At 57.2% G+C, this 26,337-nt stretch overlaps 12 protein-coding genes across 12 annotated transcripts; 7 read left to right on the top strand and 5 right to left on the bottom strand.

Annotated features, from left to right (window-relative positions):
• Nucleotides 1–453: 453 nt before the first annotated feature.
• On the bottom strand, nucleotides 454–1,377 carry PHYSODRAFT_551168 (hypothetical protein; the record flags this gene model as incomplete). Its single annotated transcript, XM_009540285.1, has 1 exon — nucleotides 454–1,377. The coding sequence occupies one exon, from the start codon at nucleotides 1,375–1,377 to the stop codon at nucleotides 664–666; it is 714 nt and encodes a 237-aa protein (XP_009538580.1). The 3' UTR covers nucleotides 454–663.
• Nucleotides 1,378–6,623: 5,246 nt separating this feature from the next.
• Nucleotides 6,624–9,506, top strand: PHYSODRAFT_551172 (hypothetical protein; the record flags this gene model as incomplete). Its single annotated transcript, XM_009540286.1, has 1 exon — nucleotides 6,624–9,506. The coding sequence occupies one exon, from the start codon at nucleotides 6,624–6,626 to the stop codon at nucleotides 9,315–9,317; it is 2,694 nt and encodes an 897-aa protein (XP_009538581.1). The 3' UTR covers nucleotides 9,318–9,506.
• A 216-nt stretch (nucleotides 9,507–9,722) lies between these two features.
• PHYSODRAFT_356169 (hypothetical protein) lies at nucleotides 9,723–11,099 on the bottom strand. Its single transcript, XM_009540287.1, has 5 exons — nucleotides 11,039–11,099; nucleotides 10,761–10,851; nucleotides 10,571–10,671; nucleotides 10,250–10,489; nucleotides 9,723–10,166 (listed from the first exon to the last, which is right to left on the bottom strand). The coding sequence occupies exons 1-5, from the start codon at nucleotides 11,063–11,065 to the stop codon at nucleotides 10,035–10,037; spliced, it is 591 nt and encodes a 196-aa protein (XP_009538582.1). The 5' UTR covers nucleotides 11,066–11,099; the 3' UTR covers nucleotides 9,723–10,034.
• A 245-nt stretch (nucleotides 11,100–11,344) lies between these two features.
• On the top strand, nucleotides 11,345–12,158 carry PHYSODRAFT_356170 (hypothetical protein). The gene is made up of 3 exons (XM_009540288.1): nucleotides 11,345–11,460; nucleotides 11,542–11,839; nucleotides 11,948–12,158. Exons 1-3 carry the CDS (start codon nucleotides 11,361–11,363, stop codon nucleotides 12,123–12,125), a joined length of 576 nt encoding a protein of 191 aa, XP_009538583.1. The 5' UTR covers nucleotides 11,345–11,360; the 3' UTR covers nucleotides 12,126–12,158.
• Nucleotides 12,159–12,387: 229 nt separating this feature from the next.
• PHYSODRAFT_551182 (hypothetical protein) lies at nucleotides 12,388–14,981 on the top strand (the record flags this gene model as incomplete). The annotated part of the gene is made up of 1 exon (XM_009540289.1): nucleotides 12,388–14,981. The coding sequence occupies one exon, from the start codon at nucleotides 12,388–12,390 to the stop codon at nucleotides 14,824–14,826; it is 2,439 nt and encodes an 812-aa protein (XP_009538584.1). The 3' UTR covers nucleotides 14,827–14,981.
• A 479-nt stretch (nucleotides 14,982–15,460) lies between these two features.
• On the bottom strand, nucleotides 15,461–17,715 carry PHYSODRAFT_289169 (hypothetical protein). Its single transcript, XM_009540290.1, has 2 exons — nucleotides 16,528–17,715; nucleotides 15,461–16,471 (listed from the first exon to the last, which is right to left on the bottom strand). The coding sequence occupies exons 1-2, from the start codon at nucleotides 17,005–17,007 to the stop codon at nucleotides 15,965–15,967; spliced, it is 987 nt and encodes a 328-aa protein (XP_009538585.1). The 5' UTR covers nucleotides 17,008–17,715; the 3' UTR covers nucleotides 15,461–15,964.
• Nucleotides 17,716–17,720: 5 nt separating this feature from the next.
• Nucleotides 17,721–18,242, top strand: PHYSODRAFT_341928 (hypothetical protein; the record flags this gene model as incomplete). Its single annotated transcript, XM_009540291.1, has 1 exon — nucleotides 17,721–18,242. The coding sequence occupies one exon, from the start codon at nucleotides 17,721–17,723 to the stop codon at nucleotides 18,240–18,242; it is 522 nt and encodes a 173-aa protein (XP_009538586.1).
• Nucleotides 18,243–18,498: 256 nt separating this feature from the next.
• Nucleotides 18,499–20,328, bottom strand: PHYSODRAFT_362482 (hypothetical protein; the record flags this gene model as incomplete). Its single annotated transcript, XM_009540292.1, has 1 exon — nucleotides 18,499–20,328. One exon carries the CDS (start codon nucleotides 20,326–20,328, stop codon nucleotides 18,499–18,501), a length of 1,830 nt encoding a protein of 609 aa, XP_009538587.1.
• A 780-nt stretch (nucleotides 20,329–21,108) lies between these two features.
• Nucleotides 21,109–21,875, top strand: PHYSODRAFT_533387 (hypothetical protein; the record flags this gene model as incomplete). The annotated part of the gene is made up of 2 exons (XM_009540293.1): nucleotides 21,109–21,467; nucleotides 21,539–21,875. Coding segments are annotated over 2 exons (696 nt in total), but the record flags the coding sequence as incomplete, so codon positions are not given.
• Nucleotides 21,876–22,097: 222 nt separating this feature from the next.
• On the top strand, nucleotides 22,098–22,697 carry PHYSODRAFT_533137 (hypothetical protein; the record flags this gene model as incomplete). Its single annotated transcript, XM_009540294.1, has 1 exon — nucleotides 22,098–22,697. A coding segment is annotated over one exon (600 nt), but the record flags the coding sequence as incomplete, so codon positions are not given.
• Nucleotides 22,698–23,126: 429 nt separating this feature from the next.
• Nucleotides 23,127–23,669, top strand: PHYSODRAFT_533174 (hypothetical protein; the record flags this gene model as incomplete). Its single annotated transcript, XM_009540295.1, has 1 exon — nucleotides 23,127–23,669. One exon carries the CDS (start codon nucleotides 23,127–23,129, stop codon nucleotides 23,667–23,669), a length of 543 nt encoding a protein of 180 aa, XP_009538590.1.
• A 144-nt stretch (nucleotides 23,670–23,813) lies between these two features.
• PHYSODRAFT_251507 (hypothetical protein) lies at nucleotides 23,814–26,242 on the bottom strand (the record flags this gene model as incomplete). The annotated part of the gene is made up of 5 exons (XM_009540296.1): nucleotides 23,814–24,164; nucleotides 24,645–24,825; nucleotides 24,904–25,756; nucleotides 25,837–25,955; nucleotides 26,016–26,242. 5 exons carry the CDS (start codon nucleotides 26,240–26,242, stop codon nucleotides 23,814–23,816), a joined length of 1,731 nt encoding a protein of 576 aa, XP_009538591.1.
• Nucleotides 26,243–26,337: the final 95 nt, after the last annotated feature.

Raw genomic sequence — 26,337 nt, forward strand, 5'->3', positions numbered from 1 at the left:
GTCCCCGAGCATGAGCACCGCTCAAAGCAGGTCTTCGTTGCCCACGGCTCGGTGCAGACTGCATTGCAGTGCACACCACCAGGTCTCTCCATTCCTCTGTATCTTCTGCATCGGTTGGGTGGATGGCCAGCTCCGCTACTAGCGGACCGCTAGCAAGCAGGGATTGAAGGAGCTGCATTGAGTCTGTCTGTCTGCAGTGCAGACTGCACGGGCCTGAGTCTGTCTGTCTGCAGTGCAGACTGCACGGTCCTGGCGCGAGGAAGCCGGAGCCATGTTCCCTGAGTCGGCTTTGGATACGCTTCCATTCCCGGAGGAATCTCCATCTCCAGCGTCGCAGCAGTGTCGAATGACCAAAGCATAGTAAAAATGAGACAAAAAGTGACGACACCTTCGGCGTCTACAGCGATGCTCTCAGGTACTATCGCTGATGTGGAGGACGAAGCAGGATAAGATACATGGCATTTTTGTGATCTCTTGTGGCTCTTAAATATAGTGGCTATCTAATTTTCACTTACTGCACGGCACCTTTGGCTTATATACTTGCTACTGATACGTGGGGGCTCTTGGGGCGAGCCCCACTTGGTCCATCCATTCCCACTCATATCCACCCATGGAGAGAACGGCACGACACGACATGAGGTTGTTGCTGGGATCGGGCTTGGCTCAGCCGAGGATCACGCGCTGGTGCTCGGCCAGCAGGTCCGCGAGGCGGAAGAGCTGGTGCAGCCGCGGACGCACGTCCTCGACGTCCTGCAGGCTGGCCAGCACCTTGCTCAGCGACTCGAGCGTCCGGTCGTTGGCGTCGTCATAGAAGCTCGGCACGGGGATGCCGTTGCTGGGCTGCATGAGGAACGACACGGGGTTGTTGTCTACGAGGATGACGCGCGACAGGTCGCCGCCGCGCACCACGCTCAGGTCCTTGAGGAACATGCCCTTGCGCTGCTGGCACGACTCGCGGAAGAAGCGGCCGGCGAAGAGGTTGCCCTTTGGGTCGAGCGCGTCCAGGATGGGCTTGCCGTAGGCCTCCAGGCCCGCCGTGAACACGTACACGTCGTAGTGCTTGGCGGCCTCCTCGAGGAAGCGGTCGAGCCCTGGCCGCTTGTTGACGACTGCGCGCTCGCCGTCGTCCATGACGATCTCGAACGAGTCGCCGTACTCCTCTAGCTGCTCGGGCCGGTACTCGCTCTGGCGGTACTCGACCTCGTTCTGGAACTTGCTGTGCACGAGGCACTCGTCCATGTCGAGCACCAGCGCGATGCGCTCGGACGGCGCGCGAACGTGGGCGGCGCCGCGCTTCTTGGCGGCCGAGACCTCGTCGGCGAGCCGCGAGCGCGGCGCGCGAGGGGTCACGGGGTACTGCACGACGGTGGCGCTCATGTTGCTTTGGGAGTCCGCTGGTCACTACTGCGGGGGCGGACGGAGAAGTTGGACGGAGATTGCCTCGTGCTGGTTGAAGGTGGTGGCCGGCACACGGAGAAAGCGGAAGTGGGGACGCTCTCGAGCGGGCTTGGTTCTCGTAATTTCTTGGCGACAGCAGCTGGAAGGCGCCGCGCAGACAGAAACGGGCGAAACGGCGTGCGGTAAATTACCGTTGGAGGGGGTCGGGCTCAGCTCAAGGCGGTGAATTCAACAATGAAGTGGCGATAGGCCACAGCGGCGCGGTGGCCGCTGGAGAGCCCTCGTTTGCCCGAAAGGATGGAACGCGGGCGCGCCGAAGGCGATAAGAAGGAGGGGGCGCTAATTCGCCGGCGCAAAAAGTAGGGTAATTCGGCTGGGTTGTCAACCAGTCGGCGGTCGAGGTTGGCGGGTGTCTCGCGCTCAGTATTCGGCCGCTAAAAGCAGGGATGCTCCGCCCGAACTGCAAGGCAACGCGGGTCCCATCTGCAGCATTATCGCCGCTGGCCGCTTTTACCCCGAGATATAGCGCGCTAAACCCGCGCCCGGCCCGCCAAAACGGGGGCTAAAACGCAGCAACGGCGGGCATAAAGCTCACGCGCCTACCAGCCGGCAGAGCCACGCGCGCAGCGGGCTTGAACCGCGCGTCGACAAGTGGTGAAATCCCGTGGGCGCTGCAAACTAAAGCCGGCCGAAGCGGCATTTTCGAAGCAGCGCCGGTAATCTAACCGTAATTTACGCGCTGACGCACGCGATTAGAGGAGAAATCGCGTAACGGCCGTTCGCCGTCGGCGCGTGCCCATAGTGGGGGCAAGAGAGCTCAACACGCGCGTTTTAGCCTGGCGCGCGCCGATTGGCTGGCCGGCGAAACCGCCGTCGTTAGGTGAACCCGGGGTGACGCTACGGTGCGCTGGCTGCACCGAAATCAGCCAATCAGCGCGCGCCGCCGATAAAATGCGCTGAACGGCAGCCCACAGTGGGTTCTGCACGTTGAAGTGCGCGGCGCCGCTTCATGATCTCGCCTGTCTCGATCTCGGCCGAGCGCGATAGTCTCCGCCGCTGGACATGCCTGCAGCCGTGCGGCGGGGCTGGATAGTGGCGGGCGGTCTAACCGCTGCAGGCTCTGCCAGCACGCACGGGGTCTCAACGCCGGGCGCCTCGACAGTGTCGAGTCGACACGCCAGCCGGCTCGCCGCGTTCGCTGTATTCGGTCGCCCGCTGACGGACCTGTACCGGGAATGTTTAACATTGCCTAACGCTTTTTCGAACAATACCCGGGCCGTTATAAAGTGCGGATACTTGGGCGAGGCTTTCCGCGCTTGCCATCATTAGCGCTCGCCTCGCCAGTCCCGCACACTGTGGATAGCGCAGGCAGCAGGCTCTGCAGCGCTTCAAGGTCTCCCCGACGCAAATAATCAGATCCCAACGCGGGTGCTTGCACCATCGCTGAGGCACGCGCGGCTGGTGAATGAATGCATCCGGGTTGCACACGCGAGGGTACCGAGGCCGCCGTGTTCAAGCGCTGTCTTGAAGTTTCGGCCACGTGTGTTGCCAGGCGGCGAGCGTGCCGAGCCACTCGGCCCGAGCGACGCACACATGCTTGCCACGTCAAGGTGACTGAGAGCTGCTTTGATCGCTGGCGGCTGCCTGGATTTGCAGCTGCAGCCTCAGCGTCCCAGCCGGCGTGCTTTCCCTGTGTGTGTCATTATCTTGCTGACAGCCTGCCAAGTTGATTTTAGTGCAAACAAACTTGTGTTTGTAGCGTTGCCGCATCGATAGGGTCCAGCGCAACACGGACGGCATTGACAGTGGCAATTTGCCATCGATGTTGTTGCTGGTGTTGCCGCCGCTTTGGGCTTGAGTTGTTCCGCGTAGAACCTGGACGATGCCAAACCGCACCAAGCCGGCATTGCTGAAGCTGCGGCTTCAACACTGTGTACTGTATTTTTCTGCTTGGTGCAGTTTCCTCGCGTTTCGATGCTCGTTTCAAAGACCTGCAGCTTCAATGGCGGTCCTGGCGTCATGACAGCGCATTGTCAGGCATCGTCGGCGCCGAAACGGGGGTGACGTAAGTACAAGTAGCGCCTTCGGGGTGTAAGCACCAAGAAGAGGTTCACAGGCAACAGCAGTGTGCACTTTTAGCGACAACGTGGAAGCGTGTTCGGTGCGGACATTTGTGCTCGTTCGAGCACAAAGGTACCAAACAATGCATCTCACAGCATGAACTCGCATTCGCGAACCATAAAACTGAGTGTAGATACAGTAGTAAGTTTACTGCCGTGCATGTGTATTTGTTGAGATTGGGTGTGGATTACTTTCAATGCCAAAAAGATGGAAGTTCAATGCATCTAAAAGCAAGGTGGAGGTTCATGGCATTTAGAAATGAAGGCGTGTGTCATGTGGTGTATGCAATGTGCATATGCTCTCCAGCATACCTTCTACGAGCCCGAGCCCGTCTACTTCGCCACACTAGAAGATCTCGCGCCGCTCATATGCGTACAGCCGCTCCGAGGCCACCCCAGCGTCGCCGATAGTCCTTCCTTCCCCTCAAGGAGAAGCCCTCTTTCCTATGCCTTTTCAGGTTAGAACCTGGAGATACTTCAATGACGGCCAATCATCAGCGAGATATTTAAATGGTGAGGGGAAGCCCTTAACGAGGGCTCACAGTTCTGGAGGGCTCCTTTCACTTAACCTATCGAACTCAAGAGCCCAGGAGCCCGAGCTCGCGACTTTTTGGGTTCACCCAAGAGCCCAGGAGCCCGGCTCTCCCCAGGGCTCGTAGAAGGTGTGTGCTGGAGTGACCCCTAGTCGGTAATAGCTTCAATCTAGAAGATATTTCCTGTGATTTTAAGATCCAGTGCGGCAGACGAACTCAGCAGCTCTGCGAGTTGATCGAGTTCGAACTGCAGTTCACGACCGCCTTGAAAGCGAACCGTCCAGCGGAAAAACCCCTGTGGGGCCCGAGCAATCCAGCCAGTCTACGTTGATCATGTGCGGGCTGTCGCCCATGCACAGGCTGTCGCTCAATAATGGAAAGTTATTATGGTTGGGACGGTGCTCAGCTCCGGGACGTTTCTCAGCCTCGGGACGCTGCCCATGTACGGGCTGTCGCCCATGTCTGGCACGTTGTTGATCTTCATGGCATGTGCCACCGGGGCAGCTTTGGAAACAACAAATGGTCGTTTCTAAAACGGAACACATACATGCATTGAAACTCCACCCTTTTTTTAGAAACATTGAAACTCCACCTTTTTTGCATTGAAAGTAATCTCATCCCGTTGAGATTTGGACGCCCGATACCAGAGCGGAAACGACTATTTCTGCCTGAGAGTAGCTCTACACCAAGACGACCAAAAAGGTCAAGAGGCGATCTGGATCTATTAACTCAACGTGCCTAACCAGCACCAACTTGTTTTGTACGTACAGTCACGTCGTGGAACCGCTCCGAACCCGATCCCCAGTCGATAAAGACGAAAACTACTCTCTCTGCTAAAATACTTGGTGCTCCGAGTCCGCTTCTCTCTCATATACGTTGGAGTCGTGCTGGCACCACCTCCAGTATTGAAACTCATGACAACGCGTAGAACGGAGTCAGCTGCAGATTCGTGATGTTTACGAACACTGGGCTGGGGAGCTGTGCATTAGGGGCTCATCGGCTTCGTCGCGTCTACCGGTAGATAGAGCGCCGATAGAGAGCACTGTAGTCATGTAGCGCCTGACAGCGAGTTCATTTTACATAAGTTACCGTTTACCTTGAATGCGGTAGGAGTGTTGAATAGGAGTGTTGATATCAGTAAATCTGACGAGCTTGCATGATTTACAGCTACCGAGTGTATGAGACCTCGGTGCTCTCGTGCTTTCGTCTTTAGTAGTTCCCAAGGCTCTCACTCTTTGTGTCATTGGGAACATGTCAATGCTTATATCTGGTGCTGTCGACCGTTGTTCATGAATTCATGCTCGTGGTGAGATACTAGTACATTGTTATGTGCGTTTGTCGAACGATCGCCAACACCCGCACCGATAAGTGCACGTTGTCGTGAAAAGTGTGCACCACTGTTGCCCGCGCTGAAAAATATGAGTCCTCTTCTTAGTGTCGTTGGTTTGTTGAAAAAACAAACAAACAAACACACATACCGAACATGACATCGGCGCCGGCGATACCTGACAATGCGCTGTCACGGCGCCAGGATCGGCCATCGGCGTTTGAAGCTGCAGGTCTTTGAAACGAGCATCGAAACGCGGGAAAACTGCACCAAGCAGAAAAATACAGTACACAGTGTTGAAGTCGCAGCTTCAGGAAACGGCGTTGGTCTCTATAAAAATTGTGAGCGCGTCGAATGCCGGCTTGATAAAAGGCATGGCTTGCGCGGTTTGGCTTCGAGGTTCTGCGCGGGACGGTACAAGCCAAAGCGTGCAGCACTGCAAGGGGGGGTACACCCTTGATGGCACCAATTATCAATTGGCAATGCGGCGACGGCGGTGTCAATGCGGGTGTGCTATCGTAGTCACGACTCATGAATTTGATGCCTCCCGGGGCGCTGTACATGTATTACATCATTTGGGAACAGCGCACAAGACTACCTCGATTGTATGTAACCTGCCGATGCTATCCGTCATGGATACATGTAGTTTTGCCGCACCATATACATACCAGCTCAGCAGGCGGTGCTAATGCGAAGAACGCGAGTCGTGTTCGGCTACACACACTTCCAGTGAGCGCGGCCATTCCACACCAAAAAACTCGGGATCGGCAACCGAGATGGTACGTATAGGCCATATCCTTGGCCATCACGAGCTTGTTCATGCCAATGTACAATCAACAAACTTCCCGCGAACCATATATTATAGTACCCTCTTCTCCTCCCACCAGCATGAAAAGCAGCGCCAAGTGCAGTTCCAGCCCTCCTGCCAAGAAAGTCCCCTTTGCACGGTATCAAGTCCTCCGTGAGTCACAATCGGGATAGACAGGTTTTCATTCACCCCCTATCCCCGACTCACTTTGCACCAATCACAGCGCGTTGTGGGATCCGGCGCTCCGCAGTACATAGGAAAAACAAAAGCCAAAGCTCAGCGAGTCCCAAGTCGTCCAAAGCCCCCAAGGCAGCGCCGCCTTCCTCGTCCCCGAAGCGTCGCTCGCTCTCTGCCCAAAGCTTCTCCAGCCTCTTCTCCCTCGGTAGACCCAAGGCCCCAAGCTCCGCCAGTCAGTCAGTGCCCCAATCGCCGCAGCCATGGACCCGTCCGAAGTGACGGTGCTGGTCGTCGAGGACGACGAGTTCACGCGCATGGCCACCATCGACATCCTCAAGTCGTGCCGCTACACGGTCTTCGCGGTGGAGAACGGGCAGCAGGCGCTGGACGTGCTCGTGGCCAACCACGCCAAGTTCGACCTCGTGCTGTGCGACGTGATGCTGCCCGTGATGACGGGCATCGAGCTGCTGGACCAGATCCAGAAGCACAGCGCCACGCTGGGCCACATCCCGATCGTCATGACCTCGAGCAACGAGGAGATGGACGTGGTCACCTCGTGCCTCAGCAAGGGCGCCAAGGACTACCTCATCAAGCCCATCCAGGTCAACACGGCCAAGACGCTCGTGCGCCACGTGTGGCTCAGCCGCCGCCTCGAGCGCACGTCCAACAAGAGCATGTGGCAGGACATCGAGGTCATCCGCACCATCGGCAAGGGCACGCACGGCACCGTCGTGCTGGCGCGCCGCAAGTTGGACGGCGCCGTCGTGGCCGTCAAGCGCGTGCGCATCTCGCAGATCTCGGAGAACGGCCGCAAGCAGGCCGACAACGAGGTCATCCTGCTCAAGTCGCTGTACCACGTCAACATCGTGCGCTTCTACGACCACTTCCTGGCGGACGACGAGCTCAACATCGTCATGGAGTACTCGGACGGCGGCAACCTGCGCCAACTGGTCAAGCTGCGCGCGAGGGAGAAGATGGGCCCGTTCCCGGAGCCTGTGATCATGAGCTGGTTCGCGCAGCTGGTGCTGGCTGTCGCGTACATCCACGGCAAGAACGTGCTACACCGTGACCTCAAGGCGCAGAACGTCTTCCTCACGCACAAGAACGTGGTCAAGCTGGGTGACTTCGGTATCTCCAAGGCTCTGGCTGGAGACGCCACGGCCAACACGGCCTGCGGCACGCCGGAGAGCATGTCGCCGGAAATTTGCCGTGGCGAGCCGTACGGCAAGAAGTCAGACATTTGGTCCCTCGGCTGCATCCTGTACGAAATGATCATGCTGCGCCGCCCGTTCGAAGCTTCGACGCTGCCAGAGATCTTCACCAAGATCTGCAAGGGCGAGTTCCCGCCGATCCTGCCGTCCTTCTCGCGCGACCTGCGTCTCCTCGTGCAACTCATGCTGCAGCAGGATGCGTCCAAGCGCCCGTCGATTGAAGATATCTGCCGATTCCCGTTCGTGCAGAACCCCATTCAGGCTTTCCTGTCAGAGCACGTGTCAGAGTTCCAGGAAGCGCTGGAGCTGGAGGCCAAGCTGCACCAGCCATCGTTGTACAGCGCGGGCAACCCGCCGGCGCCCTCGGTGTCGCCGACGCAGCATCGACGCAACCACAACAGCAGTAGCGAAACCCCGACTAGCGGCTTCGGAGACTCGGCCCCTGATTCAGGTTCTCATGTTTCCACCCGTAGTGATAGCTCCAGTAACGCTGGAGTGAACAACGGTGATCTGCGCAACTCGGCACTCGCTGGTGTTGCGATCGGTCTGGGCCCGGACTCGATTCCTGGTTCGAATGCGCGACCGCAACAGAACACGGATCTATCCAAGATTGCGGTGGATTCTCCCGGGTATGTGGAGGATAACTTTGCTGACAAGCTGCGCGCGCAAGTGACCATTGGTGACGTTCGTGTTGGACTATTTACCACCTACACGGCGTGTGTTGCAGCGGATGAACTTGTCCGCGTGCTGAAATCCAAGTTCAACAAGACGGATGAGCAGGCGGCCAAAATCCTGGCTGATCTTCTCAAGACGCGGGTGCTGAACGTTGTGTTCGCGGAGGACACCACACACCCGGACCTGGCCTCGAGCGGCACTTACCTGCGTTTCCAAGTGGATGAGCTGTTCGTTCCGTTGAACATGAAGTACGTTTGCGTCGACGATGTCCAGCAAGGACCCATGGAGGTGTGTCTCCGCGTCCGTGAGGCTATCGCTGAGCTCCACGCTCTCAAGTCGTTCCCGCGGGGTATTGCTACTGGCTTTAGTCTTCCTAATCACGTTTCGGTCACTGGAAGTAGCGCCACGGAGTATTTCGATGCGCCGTTGTGCCAGAAATACCGTCGTTTCCTGAAGTTGGCGTCGAAGTTGCAGAAGGTTGATGTCGGAAGTCTGCCCAAGCACGAGCGTCAGCCCTTCTTTATCAATATTTACAACGCGATGGTGCTTCACGGTCTCGTCGAGTTCGGTGTGCCGCAGAACATCGGGCAGTACAAGGCTTTCGAGCGGGATGTGGCCTACACGATTGGAGGACTAGACTTCACTTTGGGTGACATCAAGCACGGCATCTTGCGTTGCAACCGGAAGCCGCCGTCGAATTACTGGGAGCGCCAGCTTCAGGCTCAAGACCCGAAGCTGCAGTTCCGGCTGCACATCCGTGACCCGCGCTCACTGCTAGTGCTGATCGACTGCGCGGAGCCCCTCCCGACTGCTGAAGATGTTCCTATTCTCAAGCCCGGTCGTACGGATACCGACTTGGAGGAGCAGGCCGAGAAGTTCTGCGAGCGGCTGGTGGAGGTGGACGAGCGTGCGGGTGAAATTGTGCTGCCGCGTGTACTTCGTATCTTCCGCGATGATTTTGGGTCTTCGGAGGCCGAAATGGTGTCGTGGCTGGTGCAGTACATGGATAACGCGCCGGCTAACATTGTCAACTACCGCGTGAGATATCAGACGGGCATTTCGTCGTGAATGGAGCGATGTGCCGAGCACTCTCGTTGAGAGCGCCTCTGTCCGTGTTGAAGTGGGTGAGCTCGCAGGCTGAGCCCGTTCACTTCTGGTTACACATCTGGGAGTCGGCTGCAAGAACCCCCGTGTGTGATGGAGTAACGTTTGTTGTGAAGGATGGTTATCAAGGTTGACTCATACCTTGAATGCTGTCTCCAATTATGACGTCTTTCCCCTATGATAGTGCTCTTTGCCAAGGTGGATTAAAGCAACCGACTTAGCGGGAGCAACCTGCACTATAAAAACTACCGCCATTTTGTCTTAAATTTACCAGTATGATCTTGTTTTGTTTCTGCAGAGACGACAATAGGAAGAAGAAGAAGGATGTTGTTTCTTGTCTCTCTTTCTCTTTTCATTTTGTTATCGTGTCGTGAAAAACGTTTGATACCAATCGGGCCCTCGCACCCAAGCCACAGCGGACACAATACTCCACGGACGGACGGAGGGGACGGCGAACGAATATGTCGAGCGAGTACACAGCGTGGGCGGGTGGCTCGATAGTGTCCGTGAGGCAGCAACCAGACCAAGTGAGTTAGCGGGGTGAGTGGCTAAATGGATTCAGAAGTGGGCTAAACTGACTGTTGTATGTAAGCAGCATAACGTCGCGACGAGAAGGGAGGTGCCAAATGGCTCCGCGCGACGCGACGCAACGTGACAAGAGCTTGATAGCTCCGTGCGCTTCTATAGGATGGTGCACTTGAACCCCGACTTCTTCTGCGGCTTCTGCGTAGGTTGAGGTCGCTCCACGCGCACAGGGCGCTCGGCTTTCCTGATCTCGCGCACCACCTGGTAGAAGCACTCCTCATTCAATATCTGTGGAGCAAAACACAATAAATAACACACAGTGTCAGCTTCAGCCCACTCTTCTGCAGAGAACCTAGACCGGCCCGACGTACTCTCTCCTTGGCACTCGTCTCCATGAACGAGCAGCCCCACTGGCGTGCGAGCTCCTTGCCTTCATTAGCGGCCACCTGTCGCTGGGCCTCCAGGTCGCACTTGTTGCCGACCAGCACAATGGGCACGTTGTCCACGTCCTTGGCACGCAGGATCTTGTCCTTGAAGGCGGCGATGTCGTCGAACGAGCTGCGACTGGTCACGCTGTACACCAGCAGGAAGCCTTTGCCCTCGCGCATCCACTACAACAACATTAAAAACAAAACATCCACGTCAGCATCTCAGCTATAACATAAAACTATGTTTGTGCCTGAGACCCGCACCTGGTCCTGCATGGACGTGTACTCTTCCTGACCGGCCGTATCCAGAATGTCCAGCAGGGCGGGACTGTTGTCGATGGTCGTCTGCTTCCTGTAGCTGTCCTCTGCATTGCATCACGGGGGTGAACGACAAAGTGTGTAAGTGATCAACTATTTATGTCACCCATAATCACTTCGATTTATCCGCACGCACCGATGGTCGGGTCATAGTCCTCCAGGAAGTTGTCGGTCACGAGGCGGATGGTAAGTGCGGACTTACCCACACCACCACTGCCCAGCACCACCTGCAGCCATAAGCACACAGAGAACACCTCAGTCAGCGTATTCCGCACGTGCTCAGGGGGGAGCGGAGAGAGAGAGAGGCGGCGAGGGACAAGGGAACGAGCGAGCGAGCGTCTCCGTTCTCCCTCCACTCTACTCCGTTATCCTCCGCTCTACTTCCGGGGGGAGGGCGATCTACTGCGCGCGTACCAGCTTGTACTCCTTGTTGTCACTCATGGCGAAGGCGGCGTGGGGCGGTCGACGGCTTCTTCCCTCCCTCGGTGACTGTGTTTGAGTCTGGGCGTTCTCCCGCCTGGACTGAAAGTCTGCGCGCATAGATCGGGCGAAGGGTGCGCATCCCTGCAGGCGACTCGGCGATTGGCAGAAATAGCGGAGTTTGCACCAATCGTGAGTGGGGGTACAAACGGGCGACGTGCCTTTCGTTCGTGTACCCCCCAGGGGGTACTGTACACTCGCAATATCACTTGGCACAGCCTCGCAGTCTTGCTTCGGCTTGCACCCCGACAAGAACATGGCGGCGCTCGTGGCCCTCGCAACGGGCGGCCTTGGGGCCGTGATCGGCTTCCTCGCCATGTACCTGCCTCAGGCGCTCTTCCCGCTCGCGGTGGCCTGTACGTTCCGTTACAGTAGACACGAAGGCTGCAGCGTTGTCGTGGTCGTCTAATCCGCCCTCCGTTTGTATCTCGTCGCAGTCGGCCTTCCCGTCGTCATGTACGCCATCATCTCGCTGCTGGAGCTGATCATTCTCGGCGCCAAGCGCGACCAGACGCAGAACCAACAGCAGCGGCGACAAGCGCCGCGCGGCGTCATGCAGATGAGCCGCGCGCTGTACGAGCAGCTGGACGGCGAGATGCTGCAGCTGCTGCTGAGCAACCGCGACTTTGACAGCAACGACTACGAGCGCCTCATGCGCCTCGAGACGCTCAACGAGCGCAGGCACGAAGGCGCCACGCCGCAGCAGATCCAGCAGCTGCCTGTTGTCGCGGTGACGTACGTAGCTGATCACTCTCTCTATCGTTGGCAGGCTGACCATAGTGGCCTGTTGAAGTACTGGTGCTAACATACTGGCGGTGATGGTGCTGTTGTTTACTGCCGCAGCGAGGGCATGTTGCAGGCCTCGGAGAACGCGAGCTGCACGGTATGTCTGAGCACCTTCGAGCTGGGCGGCTGCGTGCGGATGATGCCGTGCTTCCACCGGTTCCACCCGGAGTGCATCGACCCGTGGCTGCAGGAGAAGGCGTTGTGTCCAATCTGCAAGTTCCCCGCCATCGCCTGAGCTGCTGGCAACAGCAGCATGTACATACCCTGAACAGCAAGTTGCTTCAACATGTAACCAGTAGCCCGCGTAGCCGTAACCGCGTTGTGTCCTTTTCTTATTCGGCGTTTCATTGGTCGATAACTCTGCCCTCATACTCCTATCCATTGGTCAAAATACTCTCATACAAAACGCCATACAAAAATCCGGCCCCCGACACCAAAGCTCCATACGACCCAAGTCTCCGCACAGCACCCCGCCCGCCTCCTCCTCGCCGCCCTCCATGACGCAGCCAGCACCCGCCAACTGGCGGGGCGTCTCCCAAGCCGGCCGCGCTGCTTCCGCGAGCAAGGCGCGCCCTTCCTCGTCGGCGGCGCGCTCCAAGTCGCAGCCCAAGCAGCGCAACGCCAACGCCAATGCCAACGCCAAGTCCAAGCCCCCCACCAAGCCCGCGCCCTCCGCCTTCGAGCTGGGCGTGGCGCAGGCGCGCGCGTTCGTCGACGGCGCGACCTCCGAGCAGCTCGAGACGCGGCTGCAGCAGTTGCTGCTGGGCGCCAAGTTCGCGGACGCCGCCTTCCTCATCGCCGCCAGCGAGCACCTGAGTGCGCGCTTCCAGACGGCGGACGTGGTGCGCCTCATGCTGGAGCGCGCGCGCAGCTCACACACGCTCGACCAGGCGGCGCAGCTGGTGCGCGACCTGCAGCTCAAGGACAACGACGCGCTCGTCACGCTGCTCATCAACGAGATGGTGCGCGCGCTGCAGTTCGGCGCGGCGGTGCGGCTGGCGCAGGAGATGGTGCCGAACTTCGAGCAGTTGTCGGCCACGGCGGAGCGGCCCAGCTGGACGCCGCCCGCGCTCATCCAGGCCATGATCCGCGTGGGCAAGTTCCGCCCCGCGCTCAAGTTCGCCAAGCAGTTCGGCCTGCTGGACACGTTCCCGGTCCCGCAGCTCGTGGCGGGCATGCTGGAGACGCGGAGCTGGGAGGAGGCCATCTCGAGCGTCATGGAGTTCCAGCTCTTCAAGGAGTTCCCGCTGGAGGCGCTCGCGGTGGAGATGATGAAGCAGCGGCAGTGGGCGCAGGCGGTCAAGTGCATGAACAAGCTGTCCGACAAGGACGACACGCGCGCCAAGTTCTACGAGGCGCTGGTGCGCGAGACGTCGCACGTGGGGGACTTTGTGACCTCGCTGCGCTATCTGCGCGAGTTCAAGCTGGATCAGGGCAACGGAGACGCCACGGTGAACTTGCTGCGGTACCTGGTGGATGTGATGGTCGCGCATGGAGAGTTCTACAAGGCCATCAAGTACGCGATCAAGTTCAATCTGGCTAAGAACCCGCTGGATGATGCAATTGCAGCGGCGGAAGCTGCGCTTGCGCTCGCTAACGGTGAAGAGGTGCCACCCCCGAAGGTAGAGGACGACACCGAGTACTTGCCGCAATACAACGTGGAGACGCTGATCCGCAAAGCGATGGAGTACGGGCAGTTCCACGTCGCAACCACGTACATCAAGAAGCTGCGTCTGCGTGAACGGTTTACTGACGAGCTTGCGGCGATTGAGAAGGCGCAGCAGACGCAACTGCTCGAGTTCCGGCAGTATGCACAGCTGCGGCTTGCGCAGTTTGAGGACCCGACAATCCAGAAGAATCTGCACTCTTTGCTGGGAGCGCAGGCGGAGGACGAAATGGTTGAGCTCGAGCCTGTAGAAGTGGAGATTGTTTTGTCAGAGGAACAGGAGATTTTCCCGCGCAAGAAGAAGGCCAAGCAGCCCAAGCAGGAAGAGGAGGGGCAGACGGTTAAGAAAGAAGAGCAGACACCCGCTACAGAACTCAGTCAACAAGTCGAAGAGCAGCAGCAAGAGCAGCAGCAAGAACCCAACCCGCCAGCTGAATCTGCAGGTCAGTCACGCTTTGGCTTTGCACGGGCCTCGTCACCTCCACCCCCGCCCCTTCCTAGTGCCCCTGCCCCGGTCCCTGCTCCTGCAGCACAAGCACCCACTGCTGATACCGTTAGCCAGCCTCGCAGCAAGTCAGGTCCGCCTGGTATCTCTGCTCCTCCGCCGGGCCTCGTTAACGTCTCGCAGGGTGAATCTCATCAAGGTAGTGCGCAGGATGGCTCTAGCGGCTTCAACTTCGCCGATTTTGCCAAGTCCGTCCAGATCAGTGGCCCCGCACCGCCTGCTTCGGCCCCGTCGTCGCAGCCTCTTCAGCAACCATCCCAGCCACCGCAGCCCCCTCAACCCCAGCAGCAGCAGCAACCATTTTTGAACCAGCAACAGCAGGGTCAAGGCGCGTTTGGTCGTCCCATGCCCCCCATGCCGAACGGTCAGTTCGCCGGTGGCCCGCCAAGATACCCCATGCCGCCGATGATGCCGCAGCAGAACCCCATGTACTTTGCTCAAGGGAACATGCCGCCTGGAGCGATGCAGCCTCGCGGCTATCCGCAGCCGCCCCCTCCTCCCGGTCCTCCCTCGAACAACGGTGGCGGTGCGTTCGATGTTGCCGCGCTTGCAATGCAGTTCCACAACTCGGGTAGCATCAACGGTTCCTCTGGCTTTAGTGCTTTTGGTGGCCCTCGCCCACCCATGGGCTACCCGCCGAATGGCCCGCAACTCTACCCAGGAATGCCTCCCCCACCTTTCGGCATGCCCCCTCCGCCGCCGCAATCCACCTTCAAGCCCAGCATGTCGTACACCTCGGTCACAACGACGCGCCAGAAGAAGTAACATTTTGGACGTCTACCTACCTACAAGCTTCAACTCCGTACAGTAGTCGCTCAATCTGCATATTTGTATAGCTGCACGTTTGCATATTGCATGTTGCACGTTGCATGTAATTTCCTGGCGCAAAAATGCCACAATGAAGAACAGCACCAATATTCATTCTAATGGAAGTAGACAACTGCGTTACCTGGTATTGGCATTGCAAGGCTTCACCACTACTACATGGAATAGTTGAGTTTGGGATTGGCACTTCTTCATTTCGTCGTATTCTGAACTGGTCAAACGAGTATTATAAATCATCCACCAGCTATTGACATACCATTTTTGACCAGAGCAATGAGTGGAGTCCGAGAATGAGCATACCAAAGGCACGCAAGGCTTCATTCTACCAGACTATGCAACCCACCAATGCTTCCGTCACCAAAATTCCCGACTCAACACGCCAGGAGACGTTGTGCCAGGATCTCTGGGCATTAACGCTCCCTCAACGCGATCAAGATGAAGTATCGATCCGCCAGACCCCGCAAACCGATAACGAAGAGAGAGGCGAAGTGCAAGAAGTAGATCAACTTTTCTCGTGCGACGGGCTGACATGGGAAATGGTGGAAGGTGTCTATTTGCACTTAGAACGCCGTGATATGCAGGGCCTCCGAATATGGCATTTTTATTTAGCAGGTTGGGCGTTGCTGAATAAATTATCCCCTGACGCTCCTACCAATACAACAGTACATTATGGCATTGCCTCCAACGTACCACAATAAATAATGCCATTGTGAAAAGCATGAAGTCTATTAACAAGACACCAGTTAGCTTATCATCTAGCTCAAATTGTCCACAGTCGTTGCATCCCAGTACGACCGATTCTGGCGGAGAAACAAAATCGTCTCAAGCGTGCGTGGCAGCAGGCCGTGTCGTTGATGACCAAACGTCACCCAAACAATGCTGAAGAAGCGTTCCACCACGTTCGACGTGGGTGGGATGCTCTTCAGCTGCTCATACTTGACACGGTCCTGTGCAAGCCGCCGGCGCTTCCGAAGACGCTCCACGAACGACGCGGCTGGATCCTCCTCCACTTCACTCGCGGCCGCGTCGTCCGGTCTGGCAGCTTCGAAGGGCTGCAAAGCGGCCTTTTCAGCACGCGTCAGCCGCTGCGCCTTCCCGCGGAGAACGCGTACACACCCAGCCTCAAAATCTGGGCGGTGCACAATGTTGGCCCGAGGCCCTGCAAAATAAAAACCATTATACAATTGTTAGTGAAAATATTAAACACAAATTCAACAGTTATAAACTTACCAATGTAGCGCCCATATTGTGGCTTGACAGCGATCAGCTCGTCGAACCACTCGCGAACGTCCAGCAGGTCGACGTCGTGGCCTTGAAGGGCCTTCGAGACCGACTCGATGTCGCACAGCTCCTGGTACAATGCCCGCAGTCGCTTGTTCATCGCCGGCGGCGGCAGCAGGTCCATGAGGTCGTCGCCTTCGGCGTCAAGAAACTCGAGGAGCTGGAGGTAGCGCTGTACCATCTCGAACGTAGAGCTCCAGCGCGTGTCCTGGCGAATGACAGGCCGAAGTGGCGTTTTCAACCTATGTTGTAAAAAATTACAAAAGTATACAAAATGTGTTAGAGACATATTGACACACCACACCTACACATTGGCGCTTACCGTAGTTTGGCAGATTGGGTGAGAGTACGCAATTTTACCATGAGCGCCTGCACAACAGTCAGGTCCTCCTCATGCGACGCCATGTCCGCCTGAACAGCAAGGTTCAGGCGGTGGCTTGCGCAACCAACAAGCGGCGCACTTATAAGAGTTGCCAGCCGCCGGTTTACGGCGCAGTTGTCAGCTACGAGGAAGCGACACTGCGCCAGCTGTACGCCGTAATCGCGCGGCAGCGTGGTCGCTAGAAACTCGAGATGGCCCTGCGCGGAGAGTTCGTCGTCCAGCGCGTCCAGCAGCGGGGCCATGCTGAGTAGCGTTGTCTTGGGACAGCCGTTCACCTCATAGCACGCGAACACGGCGATGTAGTACTCAGATGCGTGTGTCCAGCCGTCGAGCATGATGCCGAAGCGTGCTGGGAGCTCCGACGCAATCGAACGCTCGACGGCGACGACGACCCCGTCCATGCCAGCCCGCAGCGTTTCCTCCGAGATGGGGTCCAGGCTGAAGTAGCTGAATAACATCCATAAAGTAAAGTTGTTAGTTTCCGTAGTAATGTAAACACAATGACCTTATGCATACACGTACCGCCGAGCTTCTCGGCTCTCACAAAAAGGGAGTGGCAGGTTGCACATGACAATCCAAACCATCCAGCCGTGGAGGTTGAGCGCCGAGTGGCGGACGAATTTCACGAGGGAGCCTGTCTCCGCCGTCGTAGCGTCGAGCATGACGGTCTCGTAGTCAGGGTGCTTCCCCCTGATATGTTGCACCAGGTTGGAGTACCCGTTCCTATGGGTTTGCTTCCGAACCGTGCCGCAACGGCAACGGAAATACTCGCGAATCACCTCGTCGTTCTCGTCGCGACACGGGTGGAAGTAAAACCCCGAGACTTGGGAGTTCGTGTAGGTAGGGCGAGGGGGGCGGATAGCGCGAACCATGCTGGATGAGGTCTTGGAGACTTGAGAAGTGAAAATTGAAAAGGGAGCGCTGCCAAATGAGCTGCAACTAGCAACGCAGACAACCAGTGATTCCAGTTCTTCTGAACGACTGGAAGCGAGAAGATGACTGGTAAAACGCTAACATTATTATATAAAGGTAACTGGCATAAATTATGTAATATCACAAAGCACATCAATAAATTATCACGGTAGATGGCTGAACTCGCCGAAATGCGTAATTTATTGTTATTTTCTGAAATAATGTTATTGACAATGCTATTTTCGGAGGCCCTGGTGATATGGATCTGTTCTCTGCTGCGTCCGTGGAGGGTGGGCGATTTGAGGAACTGACGGCCACTTTTGAAAATCTCAGCGTCTTTGATACCATCTTCCCGTCCGAGGAGCAGCTAAGAGATGCAGTCCGTGCTGTCCTGAACCACGTCCAGTCGCTCTTACAGGCAGATCGACCAAGTGTTACTGACAAGAAAATTCTGCAGTCCAAGGGCATTGGTATGGTCGGCGTTGCGGACTTCTTCGTTGAGCACGGAAGCCAAAAACTCCCCGTCATTCTCGTCCGCAATTGGGACTACGAACGAGGCCTGGCGAAGGCTTATGTGATGGCGGATATGGTTATGGACAACTGTGACGAGAGAGGAGAACGGTGTGATGAGGTCCGCGGCATTGTGACTGATTGCATCGAGTGGATCTTTTTCAAGCGCTCTCGGGGTGAAATCGTGCTGTGTTCAGATGCCATTCCGCCCTGCGATGTAAGCTGTGTCGAGAAGGTGGCAAGTCGACTGTATTGGATGCTTCAGAACTAAACGGGCTGGGTGATTGGTCTACGTAGGAAGCTGACGCATATACTCGATCTTTAGCTTTTTCATTTTCTTCACTCTGCCAGAGGAATTCCATTCTGATGAAGAAAAAAAACCTACTGAGGTGTCCATTGGCACTTTACCGACTCTTTTTCTTGGCCTTGAGTTTGGCGTCGATATCTTCCCACTTCTTCCCGCGAACACTGAGCAGGCGAGTCGCACGCTCACTAAGGTTGCCACTGCCAAATAAGACACAACTACGTTAGTCTTTGAAAAATCCACAACTCATACTATCATCGCCTGCAACAACGTACCCGCACTTCAGGTCACGGCGAGCCAACTCCTCCTTCAACCGTTCTAATCCCAGCGCCTCGAGTGACTCGACAGTCTCAAATTTCATCAGGTCGATAGCAGGTTCACTCGGAATCGACTTCTTCTCCGGTTCCTTCGCAATCTTTGGCGTGTTGGTCTCTGATGTACGCGCGTTGCTCTGCTTCTCGGCATCATCTGGGGCTGAGGAGACGGAGGTGTCGTTGCTACTGACGGATACGCTGGCTTCGTTGACAGCCTCACTTGCGGCCGACGCGCCCGAATTCTCGGCCTCGATAGCATCGATAACAGGATCAAATCCAGGAGCCTCGTACAGGAATGGCTGGGAGCCGACGTTCACGAGCAGGATCTCCGTCTGCTCGACGCTGATGGCCGGGAAGAAGCCCTGGTCGCTCGACGTGTGCTTGACATTGCGGAATGCCACACCGAGATCAACTCCATTCCGGGTAAACGCGACCGTGCCTTCATCGAGATCCAACATGCAGCCGATGACGTCGTTCTTGCTCCAGGAGTCGTCTGCAGCATACTCCTCGTCCTTCCCGCCGTTCCACTTCACTTGCCGGGCACCATCGTACGCCCACGACCGCTCGTGGTCGCCGACACCGTCTCCAGTCTCCGAGTTCGCCTCAAATGTCGAGTCCGCCCAGCCAATCTGCACCACGCCAGCCGTGATGAGCCGCACTTCGTAGTACCATTTGCCCTTCATGACCGCGCAGCAGTGTCGCGCCGCTGCGGTGCCGAAGTTGCCTCGGCCACGGAGCTCGCACAGTCCGTGCTTGAACGCAGTCCCAACACTAGCCGAGCCTTCGTCCTCACTTCCTTCACCCACCAACTTGAGCCATTTCTCCGTAGCCGGCGACGGGTGCTGCGCCGAGCGTACACTGATGTACGTCGTCGCGTCGGGCGGCAGCACGCGCGCGTTCTCCTCCTCCAGCCCCATCTTCGCCTTGGCCTTGGTCTTCCGACGTCGCAGGCCGCTCTTGATAGCGTTCAGCACGTCGTCCGGCATTTCCTGCTCGTAGTCCACGTAGCTCTGCAGCTCCTGCTGCTTGGCTCGCTGTGCCTCCTCCTTCTTGGCGCGCTTAAACTCCGTCAGTCCCTCTCCGCGCAACTCCTCCTCTCCGTGCGCGAAGTCGCAGTCACGGCCACGCGGACAGCCCCACCACCGCGGCGCGCCGGGCGGGGGCGCGCGTCCTCCTTCTCTGGCCTTTTGCCAGCTCTTGCACAGCACCGTGTTGCGTCGTCTCTTCATGTAGGACTTCTTGACTCCTTCCGCCCACGAGGGCGTGGCCAGGTACCAGCCGGGGATGCCGCTGGGCGTGTCCTCGTCCAGGACCTCCCGCTCCGAGACGCCGTCCTTCTCGCGCTGCGCGCGCGCGTCCGCGTCCTGCCGCCACTTGTGCATGGCCACCTCCTGGTTCACGTGGCGCAGCCGGCGGCCGTGCAGGTCGCGGCACGCGCCGAAGTCCGTGGTGGCCTTGGCGCCCGACGCCTTGCCCATGCTGCGCAGCATGGCGCCGAAGCCGCCCTTGCCGCCGCGCAGACCGCCGCGCAGCCGCGCGCGGATGATGGCCGGGAAGCTCGGCACATGACTCGACTCCGAGAGCTTGCGGCCGTCCACGTACAGATCCAGCAGCGCCGACGGCACGCCCTCGCGCGCCTCCACGAGGCCGGCCAGGCGCGCCACGGTCGCAGCCCCCGCGGCCAGCGACACGCACAGCGTGCGGTTGAAGTGCACCAGGAACTGCAGCTCGTCGGCCATGGTGTCCAATGTCCAATGCGTACTTTGATCACCAGATTCTCTTTAATTTGTTTAAGTTCTCCGTAATTTGATATTTAAGTGTAAGCGATTCTCTAAAGCGGCCGTCATAAACACGTCACAGAGTTTTCTGATTGGTTCCCTATCCGAACTTGGCCATTCTGATTAGATTACCGCTACGTGAGTCGAAGCTGGCCAAGATGTCCGTCCTCCTTGACGCTGGTGGTATCCTCCCTGCTGCTTCGAGCGGCCCACGCTGCGCCTGCCTCGTCGGCGCTCTCAATCCCTTACACTGTGCTGCTAGCCACGTCTATTGCGCTAGTCGTCGCGGCGCTCGTGGCCAAGAAGAAGAAGAAGAAGACGGCGACTCCACCGTCTCGAGACTGCGTCCTACAGCGCGACGAGGTGCAGGAGCGACTGGCGGAGGCTTCCAGCCAGCAACTACCAGTGAACGCTGCTGTCACGCTCCAAAACGGGCAAAGCACCGGCTCCGTGCGCAGTTACGACCGCGATTCCGACCGCTACGAGGTGGAGCTGTCCCCAAGTGAGACCGTGGCGCTCGAAGCCTCGGAGCTGCAGTTCCCCAAAGTCACGGGGCTCTGCGTGTACCCTATCAAGTCGTGTGCCGGTATCCAGCTGGACGAGGCCCAATTGACCCCCAAGGGACTGCTGCACGACCGAGAATGGGTCATCATCGACGGAGCCAGGGACAAGTTCGTGACTCAGAGACGATACGCAAAGCTGGCGCTGCTGCACCCGAAGCTGCTGCCTAGTACTGACTCTGCTAAGGTGACGAGTCTGGTGCTGACGGCTGAGGGGATGCCGGACCTGGAGGTGCCGGTGGTGCGCACTGGAGAGGGACAGCTGCGAGTTGTGAGCGTGTGGAAGGACAAGGTCGAGGCTGTGGACCAGGGAGACGCAGCGGCAGAGTGGCTGGACACTTTCTTAGGCGAAGAGAAGCGCGGGTTTCGACTGGTGCGAGTGCGCGACGGGTTCACGCGCCACACCAAGCCCAAGTACGCGCCCGGACACGCGACAAACTTCGCCGACGCTTTCCCGTTCCTCCTCGCCCTGGAGGAATCGCTCGAGCAGTTCAACACGACGCTCAAGACGCCGGTGCCGATGAACCGCTTCCGTCCAAAGTACGTTCGAGCGATGAAGTGGTGTGTACGCGTGCCTAGACTAATTTATTGGTGGTGTTTATCTATCACAGCATCGTCCTGCGCGGCAGCCCGGCGTTCGCTGATGAGCAGTGGAACTGCATCACCATCGACGGCCTCCAGTTCCGCAATGTGCGTCCGTGCGCGCGTTGCGGCATGCCAAGCGTGGACCAAGTAACCGGTGAAGTCCACCCGGAGCGCGAGCCGTCTCGCGCCATCGTGCGGGAGCGCAATGGCGCTCTGCTGGGTTTTACCGACGGCAAGAGTTTCGAGGGATACTTCGGCTCCAACATGGTGCTCGAGGTGAAGGATGATAGAGCAAACCCTCCTCGTCTGGCCGTTGGCGCGAACGTGAAGGTGCTCACATTGAAGACTGAGATTGTGGCCTGAAGGGCTCAACGCCGTAGCACCGCCAGGATGTCTGAGGAGAGCGGCCATAAGCCCATGTGGCGATAACGGTTTATATGACTGTGTTTCGCTCTGTAGCTCGGACATTTCACTGATTGACAGGTTGAGCCAAAGTACTTGAATGGAATCCCATCATTCCAAAATCCGCCGCGACGAGGAAAGAAGGCGGTGGTTCAAGTGGTTCCGGAGGAGCAGTCGGTGATCATGCCAGGCCAGAAGAAGCAAAGGACGGAGGTCGCACAGCAGGTGGAAGCTCAGTTGGCTACTCCCATCGAGCACGAGACGATCAGTACTATCGCACGCAACTTGAACCTCGATACGTGGCAAGTTGGTGGCTTTGCACTCGGCATTCACCATATTGAGCCAAGTTTCCCCGACTGGTTTTACGCTCGGAAGGAAACTCTGGACCTCATCAAGTTGTTCCGCCAGAACGTGCAACAAACGTTCAACACTGTGTTTGTGGGATCGCCTGGTGTCGGGACCAGCACGCTCGTCGTGCTGCTCGCGCTCTACATGGCGCTGCACCAGCAGAAGCGTGTCGTTTTGTTTCGAAAGCTGAAAGCGGACGAATTTTCCATGTTGTGTCTGGATCCGGTGCACCAGCAATATTGGCGCAAGCATACAAAGTCTATCGCCGGCTTGGATCTTGTGGGGGATCGAGACTTTGAGCTGTGTCTTGACGGCTTCCTCCGGGAGGAAATCGATCATGATTTAATCAACTTTCACCGTCTGACCAGGTTTCGGATGCTTGCCACTTGCACTCAATATGACATGAAGAACGACGAAACCCGCATACGAAGGAAGTGTCTCGTCCCCTTTTGGTCGAAGGTGGATATCACCGCCGTTGGTGAACATTTCGGTTGGTCTGAACTGGGTATCCAGGAGCGGCACTACTACTCGGGTGGAAACTTGAGCGATTTCTTGGCGGGGGACGGTACTACCAAGGCTGCAATTGACCGAGCATTGGCCCGCGTCGTTCCGTATGATGCAGAAGTTCTCGGTACTCAGTATGGACGTGCGTGGGGCCCCCAGGTTGATCGCTTGCGGATGATCGCACTCGAGGCTACCACGGATGCTATGGACCCAACGAGCGTGGACAAGTATTGGCAGCCCGGCCAGTGGGTTCGTGTGGTCACCTCCGAGTATGTGTTGAGACGTCTGAGCCTTATCGTGAAGCCCTCCTACTTCACGACTTTATGGTCCAATGCTCGCACTATTGGAGACGACGGGCTGATGAGGATCGCGTTCGAGAACTACGTTCATACGACGGCAAGGAATGGGGAGACGATCAAGTTGCAGGCCAGACCATACGGTCGAACCGAAACCAACCAGCATACCTACGTTGCCAGTGAGCTAAACGTCAGCAAGTACCGCAACGAAGGGAGGAATGCAGAAGAGTGCGAAGCAATCATGGGCCAACTGACGGATGTCGACTACTGGCATCCCTTGAATCGTTGTCTGGAGGCCATCGACAGTGTTGCCAAGGTGAACTTGGGCGGGGAACAGAACGTGACTGCGATGATCCGAATAACGAAGGCCGATGAAGTTACAGTTGACTCGGAAGCGCTGAGCAATTACGCGACGCTGTGTCCGGGCGATGTCAGATACGTTGCGTTGGTGCCGGATAAAGAAACGAGTGACAAGTTTCAACTTAGTCCAGCCAATCCTCCGACCCAAGTGCCGTTGTATGTTGCATACATCGCAACCGGGATGCCGCAAATTGGATCTCAAGCAGCTAGAGCTGTACCTGTACGTATTCGCGTCAACTTTCGCTAATTAATTCTTATGAACTCGCCACGATGCATTGTTGGTCTGCGTGTCCGGTAGATGAACGCTGGATACCCATCGACGGCTAGGAGGACCATAGAATCCGCGATTGTTTTGTTGGTATTCTGCTTTTTATCATGATATACCTTAGCGCTATTTCCCTGCTCTTCTACTGTAGCGTCCTCCGTCGCGTACGCTTGGAAGTGCCGGTGGATTTGTGAGCTCTGCGGCCAGTGATATCGCGAAGCTGTCGTCGCTCAACTCGGACTCCTTGTCTGGAACTGGCTGGGGTGGCAATGGACTGAGATCGACTTTCTTGGGGGACGAAGAGGGCGAGGAAGGAAGAGCCAGGGACTTCTCTTCCTTCTTCTCCTCTTCTTCGCGTCTATTGAAGCTGGTCGGTAGCGGGTCGATCTTGATTGGAGACGACGATCTCGGCGACGGCCGCGGGGACGTGGAGGTGATCGTAACCGAGGCAATATTCGGTCGTGGATGCGCCTCACCCTGAGGTTTGTGAGGCTGTGGCGGCGAAAATGAGGCCATGGAATCCGTTGTTTGTGTCTGTAAGAGGGAGTCGGGGATGGGGATGTCCTCGCTTAACATTCCTGGCAAATTGTCGCGAGGGGTTCGCTGAGGTGACGAAGTTGGCGACATCGTCAACGATCGAGTGGGTGACGATGTAGGGGTTAACACCGAGCGCGTAGGCGATCGAGAGGGCGAGTGGGGCTTGGATAGTTCTTCGTCCGGTGGTGTTGCACTCTCCCCACTCTCGGAATTGTATCCGAGTGTACTCGCTGATTGAGTGAGGCGACAGGTGGAAGGTCTGTGGATGCTGAGCTTCTGTAGCGTGTCCAAGTTGAGCTCCAAGCGCTTCGGAGCGTGCCACTTGTCGATCAATAGTGCAATACAGTCGGCATGTCGTCGAAGAGATGACGTCGAGCAGCTAGTAGTCGAGAGGTGGAACAACGCCATGGCTGTACGTACACACACAGCATCAAATAGGATATCTCCCGTTGCGAACTGCTCGAGCTTCGCCTCCAGCACGCGTAAGCACGACAGCACCCGGTCCAGCGACCTCATGGCGTACGCTGGAAGCTGGTGGAGCTGTTGGAAGCGGTAATTGGAGTTCGTGGCGCTGCTGGAGTTGCCGTGGGTCTCACTCTCGCTCCGTGCGTGGTGCATCGTGGCGGGGTTCGTTGTCTTTGGAGCAGGAAGCTTCAACGGAGGCACAGGCGCTACGTACAGCAATTTCTCGACGAGTTGGCTGCTTAATAGCGGTTCGCGCAGGTGCTCGAGCCAGTCGAGTAGCAGTATGGCGTGAATCGAGGCATTGGAGCACAACGCCGAGGCCTCCTCCCAGTTCCATTCACCTACGTTGAAGCCAACTTTGATGGGGAAAAGCTGCTCCCGAGTCACCGGTTCGGGGGCTTCGATGACGTCGAAGGAGATGCTGCTGCTCTCACTTAGAGACGCGTTCACTGCGCCTCCGATGAACTGTCGATGTCGCTCGAGCAACTCAGCCGACCCCGAAGGCGTCGAGCGGTAGAAATCCTTGGTGCATTCGCTCGTACGCGGCCACGCTTCTTGCTGGCGAACACAGAGATGATGGACGAACGCTGAGGCCACAGTCACGACGTCGGAGGAGGCAGCTACAGCTCCTTCCACTTCGGCGCACAGGAAGTCGAGCACTCTGGGCAGGTTGGAATTAACCGCTCCTTCACCGTGTAGACGGCGGTTCTGGTGCTCCACAGTCTCCGCGAGAGTAAATAAATCGTGGATTTTCGGCAACGCGAAGACAACGCGCGCTGCGTTGAGATACGCGTGGAAGTCGTGGACAAACTGGGCCTGACCAGCAGTTTGCACCGATCCAGGGCGGTCGCGACGCACGAGGCGGATCGCCAGCTCTGGTGGGATGTTATGCAGGAAGATGAGTGCACACGCTATGGTGATACCCGTACGTCCATAGCCGGCGTGACAGTGCACAGCGACTCGATGGTGGCCTGTTAGCAGGACCGACGCGATAACTTTGACGATGTCCATCATGAACGACAGCGTAGGTGTCGTCATGTCTTCCCAACCGAAGTTGTAGAAGCGAACTGCAAGGAAAATATCAAGGCGGTTTGGTTAGTTTACTGACTGGGGATGAAATTGTGGTGAAAAGATTCAAGTTTCGTACTGTTTTCAGCCATGAGGTCCTTCTCCGGGTCGTACGGAAAGCCACTGGGGCCGAGACCATCACCGCAGTACGGGTGTTCTCCTGGGAGCGTTAGATTGAACACGGCCGTGATATTCAGTCTACAAAAGTTCACGGTTGTTAGCTTTTGGTGACATTTCAAGCGTGGATTTCTTACGTACTTGTGGAATTGTTCGGCGATCTTGTACTTGCTCATGAGTCTTGAGGATGGCCGCATCATGGCCAAGGCACAATCCGCCACCCAGTCGGCGTGGAGCCCTCGCACGGGCGAATCCGTCTTGGCCAACGCCGCACTTTCACTGCAACGCTTGCACCGCGCTCCACCGCACAGTCGACACTTGACTTTGAGCGTCTTCTCCCACTCGCGAGCTTTCACGGGCGACCCCATAGCGGTCAATTCCTCTCCGCAATGGCCAAACCGAAGACTGCACGCGTCGATTACTGATGGACTTGAGTCGAGAAGAAGACCGACGAGTTCGTGAA

This window comes from Phytophthora sojae, assembly GCF_000149755.1.
Source record: "Phytophthora sojae unplaced genomic scaffold PHYSOscaffold_15, whole genome shotgun sequence".
Taxonomy (NCBI): Eukaryota; Oomycota; class Peronosporomycetes; order Peronosporales; family Peronosporaceae; genus Phytophthora; species Phytophthora sojae.